Source organism: Sycon ciliatum, chromosome 5, assembly GCF_964019385.1.
Source record: "Sycon ciliatum chromosome 5, ocSycCili1.1, whole genome shotgun sequence".
Lineage (NCBI taxonomy): Eukaryota > Metazoa > Porifera > Calcarea > Leucosolenida > Sycettidae > Sycon > Sycon ciliatum.
The window spans coordinates 25,167,830-25,189,461 of NC_088647.1; the positions used below are offsets into that span (position 1 = coordinate 25,167,830).

Here is a 21,632-nt window from a genome sequence, read left to right on the forward strand (position 1 = left end):
AGCTTTACTTTGTCTTTGCCAAAGTCTTTGGTTTATGTATGAGGAGCTTTGTGGCTGATTACCGACAGATTGCTGCACTGGACACACCCAGTTCAGCCGCCATGAAGCCCTAAATCAGTGTAGGCTGTAGAGATAACCAGACGATCGTCGATCTGATAGGTGATCGAGAGATTCGAGACCTCAACTGAAGCCAAGGCGAAGACTGGCAAGACTCTCTGCTGACTGCTGAGTGTTGGGAAGGTGGCACGTTGCTCAGTGTTGTGTGACCGGTCCTAGCATGAAGGATCGAAGCACTTGGCCCTTGGGAAGTAACGTTAGTTGTGACACTGTACTAACAGCCCCGCCTGGCCTAGATCTACCATACTTGCTCATGCACGTAAAGTAAGTGCATTGTACAATGTAACACTTGACAATGACAATGCCATAATACTACACTGTATATCCACATGATTGCACATGATTGTAAAGCCACATGACTGTACTGTGTAGACCTACACAATTGTTCATGTTGAACTTTCAGCATAACACATGGCTCCTAGTAAGACTAAGTAATTAGTTGCAGGCAGGAGCACTGTTTCTTGCAGAGTGTCCTCCGTCCTGTGATAGAGTATGCTGTCATGAAATCCTCGCCAAGCCTGGCAATTTCTTATCTGCGCAGACTGCTCAGTGCCTATGGTATCAGAGCGCTTTCCACAAGAATAAGGACAACTTGACGATTGTTCACACACCTTCACAGCACTCTCAATATGATTTACCGTCTCTATAAACCAGAACACAAATCAATCAAGAAAACTATAAAATATCCGAATTTCGGGCAAGGCCCATCTTCGATGATAATGCATGAAATCAGTCTAAACGGAACAGAGTTTACGTATCTAATATTGACTGAGTACGAGGTCAATATAGGAAATAAAAGCCGAGTAAAAGACCGAGGCAAAGCCGAGGTCTTTTACGAGGCTTTTATTTCCTATACTGACCAAGTACGAAGTCAATATTAGATTCATCACGTCAAACAGTCCGTATTTCAAATTCCAGAACGATAACCTCATGAGTCCCGATTTTATGATTGCACAACCGTTGCACCACCACCTACTCATGCAGTGACAATGCTGCACTAGGCACCGTTCAACTGCGCAACCCCTAAGCAGTCAATATAGCCCTAAGGAGTGAAATATGCAGGAATATTTGACTGCTTAGGCATAGCGAAAATCAATGGGAGTCAATACTAAGAGAGTGATAAATGACTGTACAGTCAACTTTGCGTATAACCGTAATAAACGCATCAGAAAAGTGTCCTTATTCGCGAAGTGTCCTTATACCCGAAGTCTCATTATAATAATAATTATGACTTTCAGCTACAGTAGAGTCGCGCGCCCAAGAACGTTGTTTCCAAGGGGTTAGCCTGGGACGTTCTTATTTTTCTGCAATCTGGCTGCGTTCTTATAGCACGTTCTTAGAAACAATCCGTACTGGATCATATGTATTCCACAAGCTGCCAGAAAACCAACACCGCCGTTCTTAGCTTTAGGCTGTGGTGTTCTTAGAATTTCAGGCTGGACGTTCTTGGGCTCCGCGTTCTTCAGCGCGCGACTCTACTGTAGATGGGACTTTGCTCTGGACATGGAAATTCTTCTGTCGTTATTCGCGAATTGCCGTTATATCCGCAGTCGTTATTAGCGAAGTTGACTGTATATCATAATCATATGACAAACACAAACAAACTGGCCGTTCGCATCTCGAGAAATGTATTGATGAAATGTTGCTGCTACATTATAAAGTAACATTTCATGTGAAGTTGCCAAAATTCTTCACCAATCGTTGCAATATTTACAGCACGATGTGCGGCGTTTTGTGGGAAACAGCTCCATTCCCAGGGATACACAGAATGATGGGCTGAGAAATCCCGTAGCTCTGCCATCTACCGACTCCTACTTGCCTCTAACCGGGTAGAACCAGTAAGGGAAAACACTGTAGAATCTACCGTTTGGTGTAGAAAAATGAATTCATCTACCGACAGCTACTGTTTCTACCGAAACCTGTAGATCAAAAACGAGCTCCCCACAGTTTAACCCCACGTCCAACGAACTTTTTACGGTTCTCGCAAGACTGCACCGGCCAGTCCAACTGGCTTGTCCACATCCGCACAACCACCACCACCCTAACTCATATCTCAGACGCATGCCTGTTAACTTGTACCGATAAGATCGTTTCATATCGTCATACAAGGATGTATATCACGCAAAGTAGAGTACAGTGACGCAAATCATGCTGTAAGCAAAATCTCCAGGGCTAAATAGTAAATACACAGAATAGAATAAAATAAAATAGAATAGAATGGAATAGAATCCGAATTGGAGGTTTTCCCCAGGCAGAAAGCTTCAAAAGTTAACGATGCATCTCCTGTATCCTCATTCTTCATATCCCAAAAATATATCTAGTGTCAGTGTAGTTGCAGGAATGAGTGCACGAGACGTCAGTATAGTTTTAAACGGCCAGAGCGAGTGCACACTGCGAAACACAAGCTAACCAGGCAGCACAACACACGGGTGTACTGAAACAAGAGCATCTATGACGTGGGTAGGTGACGGAGCACCCAGCTTTCTCTCCAGCAGCAATTATGTTTAGCAGTGGGCAAGCGCAATCGCAATACTTGCATGGAACGGGAATTGTGCAAGAAAGGTGCTTCAAATAATTATGTCCAAAGTAGGTGAGGGAGACAGAAAAAATAAAATAAAATGTTGCGGCGAAGAAACACGGTCAGAACAAAGGAGATTCGAACCGTGCAAATCAGCGTGTACACGACAGTGAGGACAAGAAAGGAAAGCTAACTTCAGGCATGGATCGCGGGGTAGTAGTAGTGGGTGAGTGCTTGTGACAGTGTGATTCGACACAGCCGTTAATTGACCTTGTAGCGGTCCTGGCGAATCCTGTGCAGCTGCCTCTTGGCAAGCTCCAGCTCTTTCTCCTTCATCTGCAGCTGCTCCATGGCTTCGATCTCCTGTGCCATGCCGCCAACCTGGACACCAGAGCAACGAAGAAACTCGATCACCTATCTGGAAGGCACTTGCACTATCACAGGGTTGGGAACAGTCTGGTGTGCACATACTGACATGGCCTAGGAACTTGTACAGTTGCGCTCGGTGAAATCCAACCCAGAGTGCGAAACTGGCGCCCCGCGGCCCCGGGTCATTTCTGATTACATCATTGTATTTGCACTGTGTACGTCCAGCTGCATTCGTACCACTTCCAGGGCGTCAGGGGCTGTATAAGCTGAGGGCGCTAAACCTTCACTTTGGGTGGGATTTCACCGAGCGCAACTGTACATCAACATGACAATGCAGGCGCGTGCCCCGTATGGGTTCCTGGGTGCCCGGAACCCCCCCCCCCCCTTTTTCGCTCAAAATGCAGGATTTTGCTTCATTTTTTGAAATTTTTCCCGGGGAAGGCCCCCCGGAACCCACCCTTGAAGGGCACCGGCACACGCGCCGGCTATGCATATACACATTCTTTGCAATAAGACAGAAACTAACTCAAGGGATAGGGCACGGAAAATTGCATTTACTCAAAGTCAAAATCAATGGGATATACCTGACGTCTTTTTCGCGAGTATGCAGACAGATTGCCCTATTTATCACGGTAACACATTTTCCGTTTTTCTCCGAGAAACCTGAGTGATCGAAATGGTGTTCGCATACGTATCTCCATGTTCGAGCGTCAAGAATTACAAAACTGAGGCTGAGTCGGAATACGTTAGCATGAGTAACGTTATATCCTTTCATAGCCCGTCACTTCTCCGACTAAGACGGTCTCTACACTGCGAATAATTTTACATTCTGCCAAATTTCCAGAGCCTAACCCATTATCATGGTGAACAATATAAACAACAAGATCCAGAGCATAGTTTAGTGGAACTACATTATCGTTGCTGGAAAGTCAACAATAGCTTTGGTTCTGGATTATGATTTACGTATATATTTTCTGTTCCACTGGACTTTTGATTGCATTGAAGCTCTGCTCGTCGTGCATCAAGCACTCTGACCAGTAGTCAAGGTTCCATGTACAGTTGTCCTCGGTGAAATCCGACCCAAAGTGAATATTTGACGCCCTCAACTTGCACGGCCCGTGACACCCTGGCTGGGAGTGGTACGGATGCTGCTGGACGCGCACATGTACAAATACAGCGATGTGATCGGAACTGGTGCAGGACGTCAGCTTTGCACTTTGAGTCGGATTTAATGAACCCAACTGTTGCTTTGGTTCAAAGGAGATATGTGTCCTCTCTGGCAGCAGGTTGATCCAATTGTGCCGAATAGATCAAAGGAAGCCTTACATGTCTTTCTGATACATTGATCGGGACTTCCTCGTCCATGGCTGCCTCCATAGCCTGCTTAGCTGCCTTGACAAGGTTCTCAGATGCAGCCTTCACAGCTTGGCCAGCCTCCTGCAGTGTGGTGTCCACGTGCGCACGCACACACACACACACACACACACACACACACACACACACACACACACACACACACATGTACTCTCACACACACACACACACGTACACACACACAATACACAGAAGGCTGCATATTATCCAGCGAAAACTACCAACAAGAGGAACAACGCACAATTCCTGACACCAACCGAGAAATTTCAGTCTGGAGACAGTTTTTTTTTGTAAGGAGAGTGTGTCTGCACCACAGCCAGCTGGTCTAGCTGCTATCATGATCTGACAACACCTAGGGCTGTCTACATACAGTGGGTCCTTTATACTCCGGCACCATTTGTGCTGCGGACCCTCTGCTTGGGTTAGGGAGGGTGGTGGATTAACCAATCTGATCTGCTGCTGCAGTATGCACGAAGGTACATTTTGATTACTGAAAGCTATGCTGGTTCATGAAGTGCTGGACTAAAGAGGGACGGTTGTACATGTATACCACTGCTGCGACACACAATCAAGGCAGACGAATTCCACATGATGATGTTCTTTACCTGGAGTCGCTTCATGGAGGATCCCGTTGGATCGGCCTTAATCATGCACGCCACCAGGAGCTGAGCGGTGGCCTTGGCCACGGCCTTGGAGGAGGCGATGAGACGCTCCTCGCTGGCGCCACCGTCCACGGCCGCGTTGGCCGCCTCACACAGAGCGTTGGTGGTGGCTGCTACAGTCTTGGCCTAGCAGCACACACACACACAAGAGAACCAGACAGGGAGCGTAACTTACTTGGTTGAGTCTGGAGTTCAGCAACGTCACACTAACCTGGTCGTAGTAGACGGACTTCCTCCTACCACTATGTGTTGCATTATTCATTGCTGGCACCATCAGGTCTCTTGTTACATGGGAAGTCAATGTTTTACTTACCTACATAAGATAATATCTGTATTCTTCCTTCCACACAATAACACTTATGTTACCATGGTTACACGGTGAGCTTGCTGAAACAAACGACTTCATCATGACCATCGTGACAGGCTTACATTGTTAATGTAGCCATGGGAAGTCAATGTTTTACTTCGAAACAAATAATGCAAGATCTAGAAGTTCTAAGAGGAGTGCTAACGGTCAACCCAAAGTTGGTGTTCAGCACACATGCGTATCTTCAAGGTAGCTGTTGACAGAGCTGACTTTGTATTTCAACAATCAGGCTGGTATTTTTTACTGTGAACACTGTCCTACTGGGAAACGTGTGGAGAATAACAAGTAAGAAGATATGTAAGGACAACGTGCCGGTGTACTGAGAACGTTTGCAGACCCCTTACCGCTGACACCAGTCCCTGAGACCACTGTTGGAACTCATCACCACCATAGCCACCATCTGATACTTGCATCTGCAGGGAAATGATGCCACAGGGGAAGAAAAGCATGTGTGGAATAGAAAGTCTTCGTAGGAACTGCAAGTTCCTACTTGTAGTAGCACACGGTCTGGTCAAAGGCTTGATGATTTCACATTCACACACATGTGCGCGCACACACACACACACACACACGCGCGCGCGCGCGAGCGCACGGGCACACACACACCGTCTTGTTCTTGTATTTACTCACTGCCATAAACTGGTCACATGGGTCTTCCCAGGACCCCGTCTATGGGGGCAGCGAAGGCAGGACTTCACATCACGTGACAAACCCGTGCACATCAGTGGCACCCTAGGCCCTGGGCATGCCATGTACGATTCTGGTACAACTCCCTGATGGTCACTTTGCACTGCATGTAGTTGAACAAGCTGTGGGTCTTCAGCAAATTACTACAGTAAAACCTGTGAAGGCGACCACCTATCCCAGGGAACCACTACAACCAGGACCAAGGAGTGTTATTTCCAGTCACATAACCCTGGATAAGGAGACCACCTGGACACGAGGACCACATTGTTTACGGTCCCTTGAGCGGTCGTCTTTGACAGGTTCACTGTAGTACCGCACTCATGCCAGGGGTGTTGGACATACATCAGTCACTACGGTATTGACCGTATCACTCTTTGCCCCGGGTACCCCAGGAATCAATAAAATGCACTTATTATATCTGGACTTTAAATTTCCAAAATGTTCGGCTCAGCCAGGCCTCCTCCATTAGTAAATTGTACTTCAGATGGCTGACCGTACCACACTAAAATACCTTCCGACGCCCCTGCATGCACATTCCCCACCGGCACACGCAGTGTTCATGACCTTACAGCTCCGGACGCCACGAGCTCGCGCTGAGCTTGCGTTGCGGACTTGACGAGAGCACCAGTGGCTGCCGTGATGGCACGGGCAGCCTCCACAATCTGTTCGTGGAAGTTGAGCGATGGATCAGCCTCCTGCCGGTCAGGGAAGAACCACACACAGGACAAAGCAGCAGCGGCATGAATAGATCTCTACTAACAATCTGCCGGGCCTTGTACAGATAATAGGTGAACAAGTCTTCTTGCACCAAAGAGATCATCCACTATGATTGTTCAAGTGATGGATATTCTGGTGTTCTGGATAGATTTGAGGATGTGCGTAATTACCAATACGTTTCCTAGTGCACAACATTTAATCAGATCATTGGGTGTATTCCATTGTGATATCATGCTATCCAACAAGAGTATGGTATCAGATTGAAAGTAAACACCCCCTACAGTAGTTGCCCGTACCTTCCACCCCACTGCCTCCCCCCCCCCCCCTCCCATCCTTCCTTACCAGTATGACATGATATCAGTAGGGCAAGAAGGGGGGGGGGGGAGAGAGGGGGCAGCCTCATGCAATGCGCTTTTGCCGGCCTTCCTTCACTTCCAAGTGCTCCAGTGGCTAATGCCATAGTAATGGACAAGACACGGGTGTACTAAAACAAGAACATCTATAACATGGGTAGACGAAAGAGGGATCTGACTCACAGAGATAATAACGAATAATCTTTACTTCAGGATGAGACACTAGTAAAGCAACTGAACTACACGAGAGGAATAACTGCAAGCTGTAACTGACTGAAACAACGAAAAGAACACAACTCGGTGTAGTCTCCAGTCCAAACAACAAGACGCCGACTCAACTAATTATGCACAGAAACTACAAGCCGCGAAGTCGGTTTCACGCGCGCGCGGGAAACGGCACATGAGACATGCATAACACAACACGATGCACTACTACTACTACATGCATCATGAATAGCATGAATAGCACAAAAGAACAGCCAGGAATAATTATGATTAGACTGGTCCACACAGGAACAATAAATGTATCACCTCTACGCGTGCACACAGCATAACTGACACCAAAGAAGGGCACGTTGATGCGGGCATGCATTGGAATTACCATGAACGTAATGACACCCAAAGGCTAGCGGCAGTGATTTGCCATAACACCATACTTAGACTACTGAAAGAGGTTCACCGTCTACTCATTCCACCCTCCTTGATACAACTACCGGTAAGTATCAACGTTGATACAACTAAAATGAACTATCAGAAAAGAAAACGAAACGTAACGAGCTATGAGCTAGCTGTACAGAAACATAAATGGCTGCAAAAACGGACGACTGATGCACAAGAGAGACACATCCAGCCGGTAAGCATGCTAGGGCGATTCAGAATCAGTCCTCACTATCATCAGGTCCAGCGACGCCCACCGTGACAACTGGGCACAGTCGCACCACAGGCCTGGTCACTGTCTTCCCGCCAACTAGCACTCTTGCCACACGCACGGTGCCGTCTTGACCTGGCATCACTTCCGTCACTCTTCCAAGGGGCCATTTACCCCGTGGCGTATCTGCCGTGATCACCAGGACGATATCTCCAACTGCTATGTTCCTTTCCTCGGCGGACCACTTAGCACGGCGATTCAGTCCGGGGACCCACTCTTTCATCCAACGGTGCCAGAAGTGTGTGACAAGTTCTTGCACTCTCCTCCATCTTTGTTGTAGGCGGTAATCGTCACTGCTTGTGCCGATGGAGAACTGCTCCACACGTCCAACCAAGAAGTGGTTCGGAGTCAAGGGCAAGTCGTCTCTGGCATCCACAGAAGGGATTGTTAGCGGTCTTGAGTTGAGGAGAGACTCGGCACTACAGAAAGCGGTCTGAAGCTCCTCATCGGTGATGCTGGCATCACTCAGAACTGCATGAATGGCCTTCTTGGCGGCTTTGACCATGGTCTCGTGAACGCCGCCGAAATGCGGGGCACCTGGAGGAATGAAGTGCCACCGTACACGTGGGAACTTCAACTGGAGCGCCGCCTGTTCTTGTTCTAGCTCTTTCAGCTCGCGTTGTCCTCCTACAAAGTTCGTCCCATTGTCCGACAGGACCTCTTCTGGCACGCCTCGGCGGTTGCTCATTCTCTCGAAGGCATTCAAGAAACTACTGGTGTCCAGGGAATAGGACAACTCCAAATGCACAGCACGGCACGTGAGACAAGTGAAGAGGCAGAGGTATCTCTTTGCCCGCCTCTGTCCTCGACCCTGAACTGTCGTAAATGGCCCGGCGTAGTCCACAGCAACCCGGCCGAAGGCACGACGCGGTGACTCTAACCGTATCTTCGGCAGAGGGGCCATGATTGGAGTGACAGGTTTGGCTTTCCTCTTTCTGCATTCAGTACACCTCTGCTCGCACTCACGAACTGCTTCTCGTCCCGCAATGATCCAGAAGCGTTGCATCAGCAGGGACCACGTGTGGTTGACTCCAGCAGCATGGTTCGCAGCCTCATGTTGGTCCTTGACAATCAGGTATGTAACCCAGTTGTGACGTGGTAGAACGATTGGATGCTTAGTTGCTTCGGGTAGGAATTCTGCATTCTGGGTCCGTCCTTCCACTCGCATGACTCCATCTTCATCTAGCCGAGGACAAAGACTAGCCAGTTTGCTGGTCGTTGGGATTGCCTTCCCCTTTCTCAGGAGAGCATACTCTGGGAAGCTCTCTTGTTGAGCTGTTCTGATGAAGGAAAGCTCCGCGTCTGTCACTTCCTCAGGGCTCAAGCTGCCGACTTGCCTCTCATCAACCGGGGTGCGGCAGTTGCTGACAAAGCGAAGCACCCAGGCTAGACGACGTACGGCGACTCTCCACGATGAGAAGTTCCTGGGTTCCAGCTTCCAATCTTTGCTCACAAACGTGAAGAGTGACACTCCTTCAACTGTGCTCATTGTGGCTTCCTTGCATGCGGACCTCACCTCAGGCACGACAGGACAAGTGAGTTTGCTGGGTGGTGGCGGCCACTGGGACTTGTCAAGGAGAAGATACTGCGGTCCATTCCACCATTGGGCCTCCTGTACAAGCTTGGCGGCACTGGACCCACGGGAAACCACATCTGCAGGATTGCACTCTGTCGGGACGTAGTGCCACTGACCTGGCTGACTTGAGGCTTGAATCTCTGCCACTCTGTTGGCAATGAATGGCTTGAACTGGCGACTTCGATTGCGCACCCACCACAAGACGTTCATGCTATCCGTCCACCAATGCCAACTGCTCTCGGGTATAGCCAGCACTTCACCCACTGACACAGCCAAATCTACTGCAACTACCGCCGCAGTCAGCTCCAAACGCGGGATGCTGGTGCTTTTTATCGGAGCTACCTTGCCTTTACTTGCCACCGGGCGACAGGTCACAGCCCCGGATTCGTAGCTGTGACGGAGGTAGGCGACTGCTCCATATGCGTCTTGCGATGCGTCGCTGAAGATGTGCAGTTCCGTGGCAGTGATCGCTTCTGTGTTTGACAGTCTCAAACAACGGGGCACAGCCACGGCTTCTAGCTTCTCGAATTCATCACACCATTGCACTGCTCGGGCAAGTAGATCATCTTGCAGTGGCTCATCCCACTGAATACCATCGACCCACATTTCCTGGAACAGGATGCGGCCGCTCATCACGAAGGGCAAGACGAACCCCAGCGGGTCGAACAGAGTCGCCAGAATCTTCAGAAAGGTCCGCTTGCTCAGGACTGAGTAACTTGGTGCTCGACACCTGAACGTAAAGACATCCGTCTCTGCATCCCACTGCACACCAAGCGCTTTGGTTGACGGCAGAATACTATCCTGAAGATTCACCTGCTTGGCACGATCTTCCGGTGGGATCAGTTGGAGTAGCTCGGTGCTGTTCGAAATCCACTTGCGAGGATGCATTCCGGCACGGTGCCACAGCTCACTCAGGTCCTGGTACAGTTTGATGGCATCCTTGTCATCGTCGGTGGAATCCATAGTGTCGTCCATATAAGTCGACTTCAACACCGCTTCTGCAGCACGTGGGAATTCTTCTTTTAGCTGCTCAGCATGTTTCTGAGACACCATTTGTGCTAGGAATGGGGACGAATTCACGCCAAACACCACCCGTTGGTACTGGTAGGCGACTGGCTCCTTTGACGCATCCAAGTCCCGCCACAGAAAACGATGAAATTTCTGATCATCTTCAGACAGCTCGATCTGGAGGTACATCTCTGCTACATCGGCCACGATAGCAACTGGCTTTGCCCTGAATCGCAGCAATATGTGCGGTAGCTCTCTCTGCAGCTTCGGTCCTGGGTGGAGGTAGTCGTTCAGGCTTGCTCCTTTGCATTTGGCTGATGCGTCAAAGACCACCCTCACTTTAGTTGTTGTTGCATCTGGTCTGGTGACTGGAAAGTGCGGGAGGTACCAACCACCTGTTGACTCGAGCTTTACTGCAGTCACGTATCCAGCGTTCACATGATGCTGCAGTACACGGCAGTACTCCTTTGCTACTTCTGGTTCCTTGTGGAGGCGTTTCTCTGTCGAGCGCAGTCTCTTCAGTGCCATCTCGTAGCTACCGTTCTCCTCTGGCGGGCTTCTCTTCCAAGGCAGCTTGACGGTGTACCTGCCGTTGCAGTACTTTGTTGCTGCCTCTGCATCTGCAAGAGTTTGTCGGTCATTTGCTGCAAGCGGGCTCTGTCGGCGAGGCTCTTCCACCTCCCACATACGCCGGACCAGCATCTCCAGATTACCGTCATCGACTCTGCTGAAGTGAGTGCGGTGATGATCTGAGCTTCCACTCACAGGTCCAACACAGGTCCAACCTAGCGCGGTTCTCCTCGCCACCGGTTCTCCCTGATCACCCCTCACCTCCTCCAGAGAGTAGTGAAGCTCGGCATGATCCAGGCCAATCAGCATATCAATCTGGCGAGTTGCTGGCTGTTCGAAGGGTATGTCCAGCAGATGATGGTACTGACTTGACTCGACGGTCCAATCGTACGGTTTCAGTGTGCCTGTGACGTGACTAGTTGTGATGGCTGAGAACGGACTGATGAACTTGCCATCTACACTCTCTACCAGCAGATCCACTGGCATTGACTCGAAAGACTCCACTGCTCCGTTGAGGGTGCTGATCGAAACCTGTTTCATGGGTCCCTGCAAGTTGAGCTGGTCCGCTACCTCTGTGTTCACATAACTTTGGGTGCTCCCATCATCCAACAGCGCATTCACCCTGAGGTTGCGGTCACCGTTTCGTAAAACGACCGGCAAGGTTCTCAGTGACAACGGTCTGGCGCCTGCTCCGATGTTAGCAGTGGTTGTGGTTCTGGCTGTCTCACTGGTACGACCCCTTTCCGTGCCATTTCTGGCTCTAGACGTGTCAATGGCTACTGCCCTGTGAAGCAGATAGTTGTGGGTATCGCTGCACTTGTCTACGCCACACTTTCTCTTCCGCTGGCAGTCAGCACCTCGGTGGCCCTTGCCCAGACAGCGATAGCAGAGCCGATGTGTTTTCGCCACTTTCCAACGCTTGTCCACATCCATTTCCTTGAAATCTTTGCATGTCCACACTTGATGGTCCTGGGAGCATACTGGACACGCTGCCGGTGTCGGATTGGGTGACTCTGCTGCATGGAATGAGTGGCCTCGGGCTGCTGGGCGCTCTCGGCCATGTCTATGGCGACCAGGTGCTAGGCCTGCGATGGCTTCATTGGCGGTAATGTGAAAGTCGGCCTCGAGATTGACCCACTCGAGCAACGCCTCCACCCCTTCTGGGCGCTGATGCTCATAGAGCCACCTATGGTATCTTGTCAGCAGGTCTTCTGGCAGCTTCTGCTGGATTCGCGCGTACAGAGTGCCCACCTCTAGCTCCGATTGGCGACCCGCTGCTTTCAAGTTGGTCACGGCTACTTCCAACAAATCTGAGAACTGTTCCAGATCTTGTGCGTTGACTCGATCTCCGTGCAATGGCTTGAACCGTTCCAGTTCATCTAAGTACACCATCACTTGGCGCCGCGTACCTCCGAATTTCCGTTCCAGGCGTTCCATTGCCTTGTGGTATGAGTCCGGGGCGTACCCTAGCCGCTCGATGCATCTTAGCGCTTCTCCCGCTACATACTGTCGTAGCTGCAACAGCTTCAGGGTTGGGCTGATTGGCGCACTGTCCACGCACGCCAAGAACGTGGCCTTCCATAACTCATAGGCACGCTTATCACCATCGAACACGGGTATTGAAATGCTTCTCATTTTGCTGAAGACGTCTGCGGCTCCAGCTGGTGGTGCAGCAAAACTAGATGGTCTCGATGGAGTTGGTACTGGTAGACCATTGTAGCTGCCGCCATGGCCATGTGCCACACTCTGTGTAGGCCTGAAACTGGCTCTAGGTACAAATGGGACGGCGGCCACAGACTGGTGTAATGTATGGGCTGGTCTCTGGCTACTTCCACTCATGACTGCTGTGTGTACCCTGCTGGAGTGAACAGGGGCTGATTGCCTGGGCAGTACATTGCTATTGGTTGCTTGTACAGCTACAGGTGCGCTGGTGTTGCTGGCCTGACTCAGTGGCACTGTGGGGCCTGCTGCTGCTGCTGCTGCTGGCGCACTGCTACTTGTGCGGGAACTGATGCTATGGCTACTACTGGTACTAGAACTCGAGTGGTGACTGCTCCCTGCACTCACACTGACTGGTGGAGTCGAGCTGGAGCTTGTGGGTGCACCTACAGACGAAGAAAGTGAGGTGATTGCGCTTTTACTTGAGACACTGGCACTGACAGGCCTGTTGGTGCTGAATGTGTTGCTTGTGACAGGAGTGAAGTCCGCACTGACGCCACCAGGCGCGGAAGACGGTCTAGCGGACTGTGCAGAACTCGCAGACTGAGCAGTTCCTGACACCCCACCTAATGGGTCGTGAGCAGCGTTGAAGCTTGATGGCATAACAGGGTGGTACTGACTGAACCCTGCGGAATGACGCGCACGAATATGTTGTTGCTCCTCGTACATCTCCACCTGCTGCTCCAGGTGCGCCATTGCTTCTGCCACTTCCTCCAGCTCCGTTATTGCTGCGTCGACTGCTTTGCCTTTTTTCTCGGCTTGAAAACACGTCACCAGTGACTCCAACACCTGATTCACCTCGTTGGCGAACCATTGCACTGCCTCGAATTCGTCTCTCACGGCATCCAAACTCAACTTCTCGTCACGGATCTGCAAAATCAAGCCTCGTCGCCGCGACGTCAAGCGCCGTTTCATTTGAATTTTTGCCACTCTCATGTCTGCAGATGCCGAGGTCACAGCATCGTTGACTTGCTCTTCCTGGCCGTCCGTATTACCAGGCTCAACATAATCGCCAGGCTCAACATAATCGCCAGGCTCAACATAATCGCCAGGCTCAACATAATCGCCAGGCTCAACATCATGGCCAGGCCCAACATCATCGCCTACCGTGACCCTGTTCCGCTCGTGACTGATATCGTCGCTGTGTTCAGACATCTCGCTCCGATGGACTTCCGACTAGGTGAAGATAACCATCCTCTGCTACCATTAGACGAAAGAGGGATCTGACTCACAGAGATAATAACGAATAATCTTTACTTCAGGATGAGACACTAGTAAAGCAACTGAACTACACGAGAGGAATAACTGCAAGCTGTAACTGACTGAAACAACGAAAAGAACACAACTCGGTGTAGTCTCCAGTCCAAACAACAAGACGCCGACTCAACTAATTATGCACAGAAACTACAAGCCGCGAAGTCGGTTTCACGCGCGCGCGGGAAACGGCACATGAGACATGCATAACACAACACGATGCACTACTACTACTACATGCATCATGAATAGCATGAATAGCACAAAAGAACAGCCAGGAATAATTATGATTAGACTGGTCCACACAGGAACAATAAATGTATCACCTCTACGCGTGCACACAGCATAACTGACACCAAAGAAGGGCACGTTGATGCGGGCATGCATTGGAATTACCATGAACGTAATGACACCCAAAGGCTAGCGGCAGTGATTTGCCATAACACCATACTTAGACTACTGAAAGAGGTTCACCGTCTACTCAATGGGTGACGACGGAGCACCCGGCTTTCTGGCCAGCAGCAATTAACTTCGGAGTGGGGAAGGGCAATCTTGGGAGCTAAGCTTAGCCGATTGCCGACCTACCTGTGCGTCCTCGCGCTTTCTGAGTGCGGTCAGCTTCTTAGCAGCTGCTTCGATGGCCGAGGCAGCTGCCAGGAGCTCATTCTCAGCCTGGACGTTGGGATCGTCGGGGTTGACCCAATCCGTTCCTAGTCGCCATTATCACAGCAGACGGTATACAGACAAAGGTTTGATGTCCAGTAGTGAAAGGATTAATCAATTTACAGGAGGAAACAGGGGAATTACTGGGCTACTTCAAAGTAATAGTAGTACCCCTGATGATGATGCCCTCCTGGGTGAAAATTCGGATGAAATCGAGTGACGCGGTAGCTCAGGGATACATGTACACTCACTGTGTACGTGTATGGAAGCCACGCGACACCACGCATCCGTATATGGATACTGTCAGCAGCCTTACACGACTGAATCCTGCCGGATACGGATGATCAGGCTGATTGGTCGTGTACTGTAAATATACAAAATTTCGGCGCTGCAAAATTTCGGCACTTCACGATTTTTGACATTTCGGCGGCGATTTATTTTAGGCGTGGGGTATAGTGCGACAGATGCTGTGAAAAATTTCATCGGCGTTTTAATTTAGGCGTTTTGGGTCGGTGCCGAATATAGCCGAAATTAAATAGCTGCCGAAAATTTGTATATTTACAGTATGAGGTTGAAATATGAGTGCTGTTTGCGACATGACTATTGAATACCCGTTATAGCCATGTGACACACAAGTGCAGGTGCGCACGGTAAAATCCGACCCAAAGTGCAGAGCTGGCGTCCTGGACTAGTTCCGGTTACATCATTGTATTTGTACATGTGTACGTACAGCCACATTCGTGCCGCATCCAGGTCGTCTAGGGCGTCATAGTCGAGGGCGCCAACTATGCACTCTTGGTCGGATTTCACCGAGTACAACTATAATACTGTAAGACCAGTAATGTGAACGAACTTTTAATTCTAACGTTTAAAGAATTTAAACAATTCGTTAACATTTGAAGTCGTTATGTACAAAACGATATGTGCCTGTACAGGTATTGGCCGGTTTTGAGACGGAATTCGTTACAATTTCACCTCGTTAACCCACAAAAACCCGGAGATCGTCAACTTTAATTGACGTTAAAATATCTAGTCTTACAGTCACGATTATGTGTGTTGTATGCGGTTTACCTTTGAGGACTTCTGCAGACTGGATGACGTCGCTGACCGCCACTGCCACAGCCTTGGACAGCTCGGGCAGCTTCTGCTTCTTCTCGTAGTTCTGCTTGGTGGTGATCTGTACAGGTAAGCATGGGAGTTTGGCCACTTGTCCAATTTGAGAGTTCTTAAAATTAGCACCACACGAATTGGTAGAGTCGGTATGGTGCGTGCTAGCTTTCTTGCTAAGACGTGCCCAATGGAGGTGTGCATGTACTAGTACCATCCTGGTTGCATGATATACAGCACAACTGGTGCGATTATTAGCAGTACAGTATTCATCACAGTCATCACTGAGCACCTCATGATCTCAGTGGGTGAAAGCTCCAGCTACGGTGCTGCCAGCCTTCCACATCCGGCTATATTTGTATGGAAAACCAATCCTTCGCCCGCACTTTGCAATTTGAACAACATGGTGCGGAATATCAAAAAGGATCGATTAGTGGAGTAGAAGCATGGCAAGCGCAAGCTGAGCGATTGAATTGTACATTGTAGTCGTTTTAATTTCGCAAATCCTGCAAGGCTCCTGAAAATTAAAACACTTTATACTAGCTGTGCACACTCACTCTACAGTACAGTATGTATGAACATGCACATTGTAGCCCGCAAGTGACGGCGCTTATTTAGGTGACTACGAAACATTTTCCCTTCATGAAATACACTTGCTTTACAGTAGTACAGTCGAATGTCACTTATCCGACCACTTCGGGAATCAGGCATGTTGGATAACTGATATCATTTTTTTATGTGCATATATGGCTGGATTTCACTGATTTATGTACACAATACCCGAATATATTCATGCATATTCCATGCACACATACATGTTATATAACGTTAGCATACTTAACTTGACCACATCTACTTCAGGTAAACGCATATTACACCGTATAATATACAACAAAAAAAGTTTCTTTTTATTTATTTTTTAGAATTTTACTGTTGAGAGTCATAAAATTACCACTCCCGGGCTTGTCGGATAACCGGCATGCTCGGATTACTGGCGTCCGGGTAAGTGACATTCGACTGCACATGTACCTACCATGAGTACAGAGTCCATGACCAGAAGCAATGCTTTCACGCAGGCCTGCGCCGATGCTCTGACTTGCTCTGCGTGCTGGTCGTTCTCTGCAGCGGCTGCAGCAGCCTTGGCCGTAGCCAGCAGCTCTGCGACAGCCTTACGCGCCAGCTGTGCCACGTTCAGCACCTGCAGGATCAGCATGGAAAGACATTTAAATTTGCTAGTGCCAAAAATAATAGTTCAAGGCTACATTCAGGGCTCACCACGACCATACAAAATTCAAAAAGCGTCGACCACCATTTTGAATGCCGCCAAAGCCAGAGTTTGTGCAGTCATAGCGGCTACGCACCCGAGTTCATGCTCATCGATGTACAGCGATGTACAGTCTAGTCGTAAAATACCGGTATTTTACGACTTCCTGGTCTACTCTGTACAGCGAAGGGCCAGTGCCGAAGCGAATCTTGTTATTTGATGTCGAGAAAGACACGCGGAGAAGACGTCCTTTCTCCAAGCAATCTTGGTCATTTTTCTCAATCCGCTGGTGGGTGTCGACCAAGATATGTCCGTGGGGTACTGGTGAACTTGAGTCCTGGCATCTACAAGAATTTGCCGCGCCTAGCTAACCAATGTTGTCAGTAGAACTCAGCGTTTCCTGATCGCGACTCGGCACACTCTTTTCTGTTTGGCCTCGCAGCTTTCACGCTGCGAGTGGGGAGTTTCCTTGTCACAAATGAATCCCTTAGTCATGACCATGATGAGAGGTGACTAGTATGATCCCTGACTGGCATGAGTCCTTAGCTTGAGTCAACACGAAGGTAAACTCTTCACTTGGAACGCTTGCTGTCTCCTCCGCCCTTTCTTGTTGCACTTGCAGATATGCGCACGGCTGCCAGTTTTTGTTGGTGCGCGCGGCGACGCACGCCGACCTTGATGTCTTCAAAAAAGTAGAACAGCGGTTCTCCTTGGCCGATTCTCATCATCGATAGCTCATTTTCAAGGTCTTGGAATTCTCTATCGGTTTACCGTCCCCGATTTCTAATTTTCTCTTCATTCACTTGTTTGCACGCCTTCGCGTTTGAGTGATTTCACCATCCGATCTCAGCCAAACGAAGGCCAAATCGAAAAATTCGAGACGGTAACCCCCCAAAGACACACCTTCTGAACACGAATCCACAATGGCCTAATGTCTAAAACCAACGAATACAGCCAAGCTCCACTCAGAAAACACCCCACAATTGCAAGAAACAGCCCGTTTTGCTGTGCGCTGATTGGTCAAATCCAAATGACCGTTATTGACGCTTTGTATGGTCGTGGTGAGCCCTGACATTAATACTGGTTCCACTGCCTTCATAGGCCAGGATATCTGGGTCCAGCTCCGAAAGCAGAGAAAACTGCGGATAGCTATACATCAAACGTGCATCAGTGCTCATACACATTCTCCATGCTCTCCGCCGTCTCTCGCCCCTCAACTCACATCGCTCTGCTTGCCGCTGTTTGCGGCAGCAATGGCACGCGCCGTCGTCATGGTGATGGCCTTAGTGGCGTGGATCAGATCCTCGGGCGTGGACTCGCGCTGTGGTGCCTCACTGGACGTGAAGATCTGTAACGCAGAGACCAGAACAAAGTGTTCAAAGTTGAGTTGAGTGAATTGTTTCTCGTGCGAATAGAACGATTATCCACTTGGTACTGCAGCATTGAGGTTTCTCGGCACTTGTGCCAGTGGTTGTGAGACTTATCTCCTCACCCCCGCCGCTAGGCGCTGCATCTGCCGCTCGGGTTTACCGGGTGTTAGCGGCCGTCGTGAGTTCCATTCGGGAACGGACACGATAATTTACTTATTACTTACTTACTGCAGCATTCTGATCAGTTCGGTAGCTGTGGATTTCAGAGCATTGATAATGAAACCCGCCTGATTCACGGTCTTCCACTGAAATAACCCGTCCCCGTGTAGTACACACACAAATAGCCGTAGTGAATTGGACAATAGCGTGACAACAACAAGAGTACGCACTTCAAACTGTCGTGACATGCAAAACACTATACCTGGAGCTCTTGGTTGACGGCCTCGATGGCGGTCTCCATACCGCGTCCGCCGCGTGCCGCTTCGTCGTCGGAGATCTTGACGGTCTTGATGAGCGACGACACACTGCCGATCATGACCTTTGCGCATGTCTTCAGCTCTTCCATCTCCGGATCGGCCACGCTCTTGCCGCTGGCGTTCTTGGTGGCCAGCAGTAGGCTGGAGAGCGCCTGGCTCACGTCCTTGGCAGAGTTCAGCACCATGACCTAGTGTGTGCGTGTGTGCACGTGTGTGTGTGTGTGTGTGTGTGTGTGTGTGTGTGTGTGTGTGTGTGTGTGCGCATGCGTGCGTGTGCGTGTGTGTGTGCGCATGCGTGCGTGTGCGTGTGTGTGTGTGCACGTGTGTGTTGCGTAAAGAAGAAAACACGGTAGCTTGATGTACATTGCCAGGGTACGTGCACCTGAACCAAACACTATAGTACAAGTTTGCCCTCATGTGCTCCCCGTTTGCCAGGAGTAAATGAGCACCAGGGTGTGCAGCTGCAACGCTGGCATTCCTGCCACTACATGACTTTAGTGATGCAGCAGCACCTATAGGCAAGGTTCCAGCAGATCTGCTGTTGCACAATGTTCAGCCAAGCAGTATGCACCGTGCCATCTTACTTCGCCGTCACAACTAAGCTCCCAAGTCTGAACAGGCTAAGCACTGTTAACTACACAGCAGTGTGACTTGAATCTTCAGTGTAATAGTATGGGCGAGCATGCACGTGATATTTGCTAATAAGGATGCTCAGACAAGCTCCAATTGACACATGCTTGTAATTGTTTTGGAGTACAAAGCAATACCACATTGTGAAGATACACAACAACGAGAGACAAGAGGAAACACTTGGGAATCATCCACATAGCCTTTCAATCATCCACATAGCCGTATAATCATCCAGAATCCACATCCAGTATTTACACGTGCTCGTCGTACCACATACCTGTGCCTCCTTGTCGTCTGGCCCGATGGCCGCTGCGCCGTCCTTGGCGGCGTTGGCAATGCCCTGGACGGTCACAACGATACTCTCGGCCGCCGCTGCCAGCTGCTCCTGAGTGCCAGCAGCACTGGCCACTAGCTTCTTGGTGTCCTCCACTAGAGTCTTGGCATTGCTCATCAGAATGTCACTGCAAACACACATGTACAGGTAGACCCCCTTTAATTCGAACTTCAAATTGCCAGGCCCCAAATTCGAAATATCCGGAACTTCTAATTATCCAAAAGCAGCCCCGTGTATTGATGTGTATGTCACAATACTCGAAATCGCATGCTGATAATTTTTGCACATTTTACTTGCATTTTTGTATTGGCAACGCACTAAGTCCCATAGTTCTCCACTCAACCACTCTTCACAAGATCCCAATCAGGGCCAGTCGGTGCGGCATTGCAAGATCCGGTCTCCAGTACAATGTGGTGCTAACCACTCACCGATGGTCGGAGAATGTGTCCGTGGGTCCCAGTGGTGTGAGAGTGCCGGCGTCGGCAAACATACACGTTGTTTCCAAGTCGCCCGTGACACCAGAAAGGACCATGATCGACTCCAGGCACGCCTGTGTTCCCCGCGATCCGGCCTGCAGTGCAGCTAGCATGAATGACACCTGCACACGTGTATGTACACACACGCATGCACGCACACATGCACGCACACACACACACACACACACACACACACACACACACACACACACACACGTACACACACACACACACGTACACACACACACACACACACACAAGTCAAAGCAAGGCAACACCAGCCTTTGCTAACCACTCTATTGACGGCAAGATATCTGCAGTGAATTTTTCTGAGTCTACAGGAGGAAATCACACTGGCACTTGATACACACTGCGGTGCATCAGATAGAATCATACAGCAATGGGAGTTCGGGTCGGGCCATGCATAGGGGTTGAATGTCCCAAGTAGGGGGCAGCCTTGCCCCAATCACAGCCCAGGGACACACTTGATCTGACTACAAAGACACAAGGTTGGGCCATGCATAATGGGCTGAATGTCCCAAATAGGGGCAGCCACCTCCACTTGTAGCCCCTGTCACAGCCCAAGGCCACATTTGATCTGATTGTAAACACATATGCACACACGCACGCACGCATGCACACACGCACACATGCACGCACGCACGCAACGCGCGCGCGTACACACACACACACACAAAGACACACACACACACACATACCTGCTGTGAAACGGCCTTGGCGGCGCTGCCCAGCTCCAATTTGTAGAAGGAATCGGACGGGTTGTCCATCACTGCACCAGCGTTGGAGATCAGTTGACCAATGGACTCACCCAGAGCCTTGGAACTCTTCTGAATGCGAGCGGCAACCTAGCCAACAGGAACAGTGCGCAGCAACCCAAACAACTGGATGAGTTAATTGAAAAGCAGGGATTTGACAAGCTGTACCTCCTTGGTGCAATATGTGAACTAGTATCACGTGTAGCCATACGATACGCACATCTATTCTTCTTGTTTCTACACATGCTCACAGTCCCAGGCTATACTAAGTACTAAGTACTGGCCCAAGAAATCCAACCTCATGAATTAAATAGCGT

The 21,632-nt window shown here is 49.7% G+C and overlaps 2 protein-coding genes across 2 annotated transcripts in view; both read right to left on the reverse strand.

The window, feature by feature from the left end:
• Positions 1-2,185: 2,185 nt before the first annotated feature.
• Positions 2,186-21,632, reverse strand: part of LOC135818142 (talin-like) — a 44,686-nt gene continuing 25,239 nt past the window's right edge. Inside the window, exons 41-53 of the mRNA XM_065331479.1 lie at positions 21,259-21,405; positions 20,492-20,661; positions 20,007-20,190; positions 19,045-19,287; positions 18,476-18,601; positions 17,023-17,187; positions 15,954-16,059; positions 14,805-14,929; positions 6,664-6,789; positions 5,752-5,820; positions 4,984-5,166; positions 4,331-4,441; positions 2,186-3,016 (exon numbers count right to left, since the gene is read on the reverse strand). Of these exons, the coding sequence (XP_065187551.1) occupies positions 2,897-3,016; positions 4,331-4,441; positions 4,984-5,166; positions 5,752-5,820; positions 6,664-6,789; positions 14,805-14,929; positions 15,954-16,059; positions 17,023-17,187; positions 18,476-18,601; positions 19,045-19,287; positions 20,007-20,190; positions 20,492-20,661; positions 21,259-21,405 (1,875 nt within the window). The 3' untranslated portion in view covers positions 2,186-2,896. The remainder of the gene's footprint in view (positions 3,017-4,330; positions 4,442-4,983; positions 5,167-5,751; positions 5,821-6,663; positions 6,790-14,804; positions 14,930-15,953; positions 16,060-17,022; positions 17,188-18,475; positions 18,602-19,044; positions 19,288-20,006; positions 20,191-20,491; positions 20,662-21,258; positions 21,406-21,632) is intronic.
• LOC135818144 (uncharacterized) lies at positions 7,176-14,758 on the reverse strand. The gene has a single exon (XM_065331483.1). The coding sequence runs from the start codon at positions 14,118-14,120 to the stop codon at positions 8,043-8,045; it is 6,078 nt and encodes a 2,025-aa protein (XP_065187555.1). The 5' UTR covers positions 14,121-14,758; the 3' UTR covers positions 7,176-8,042.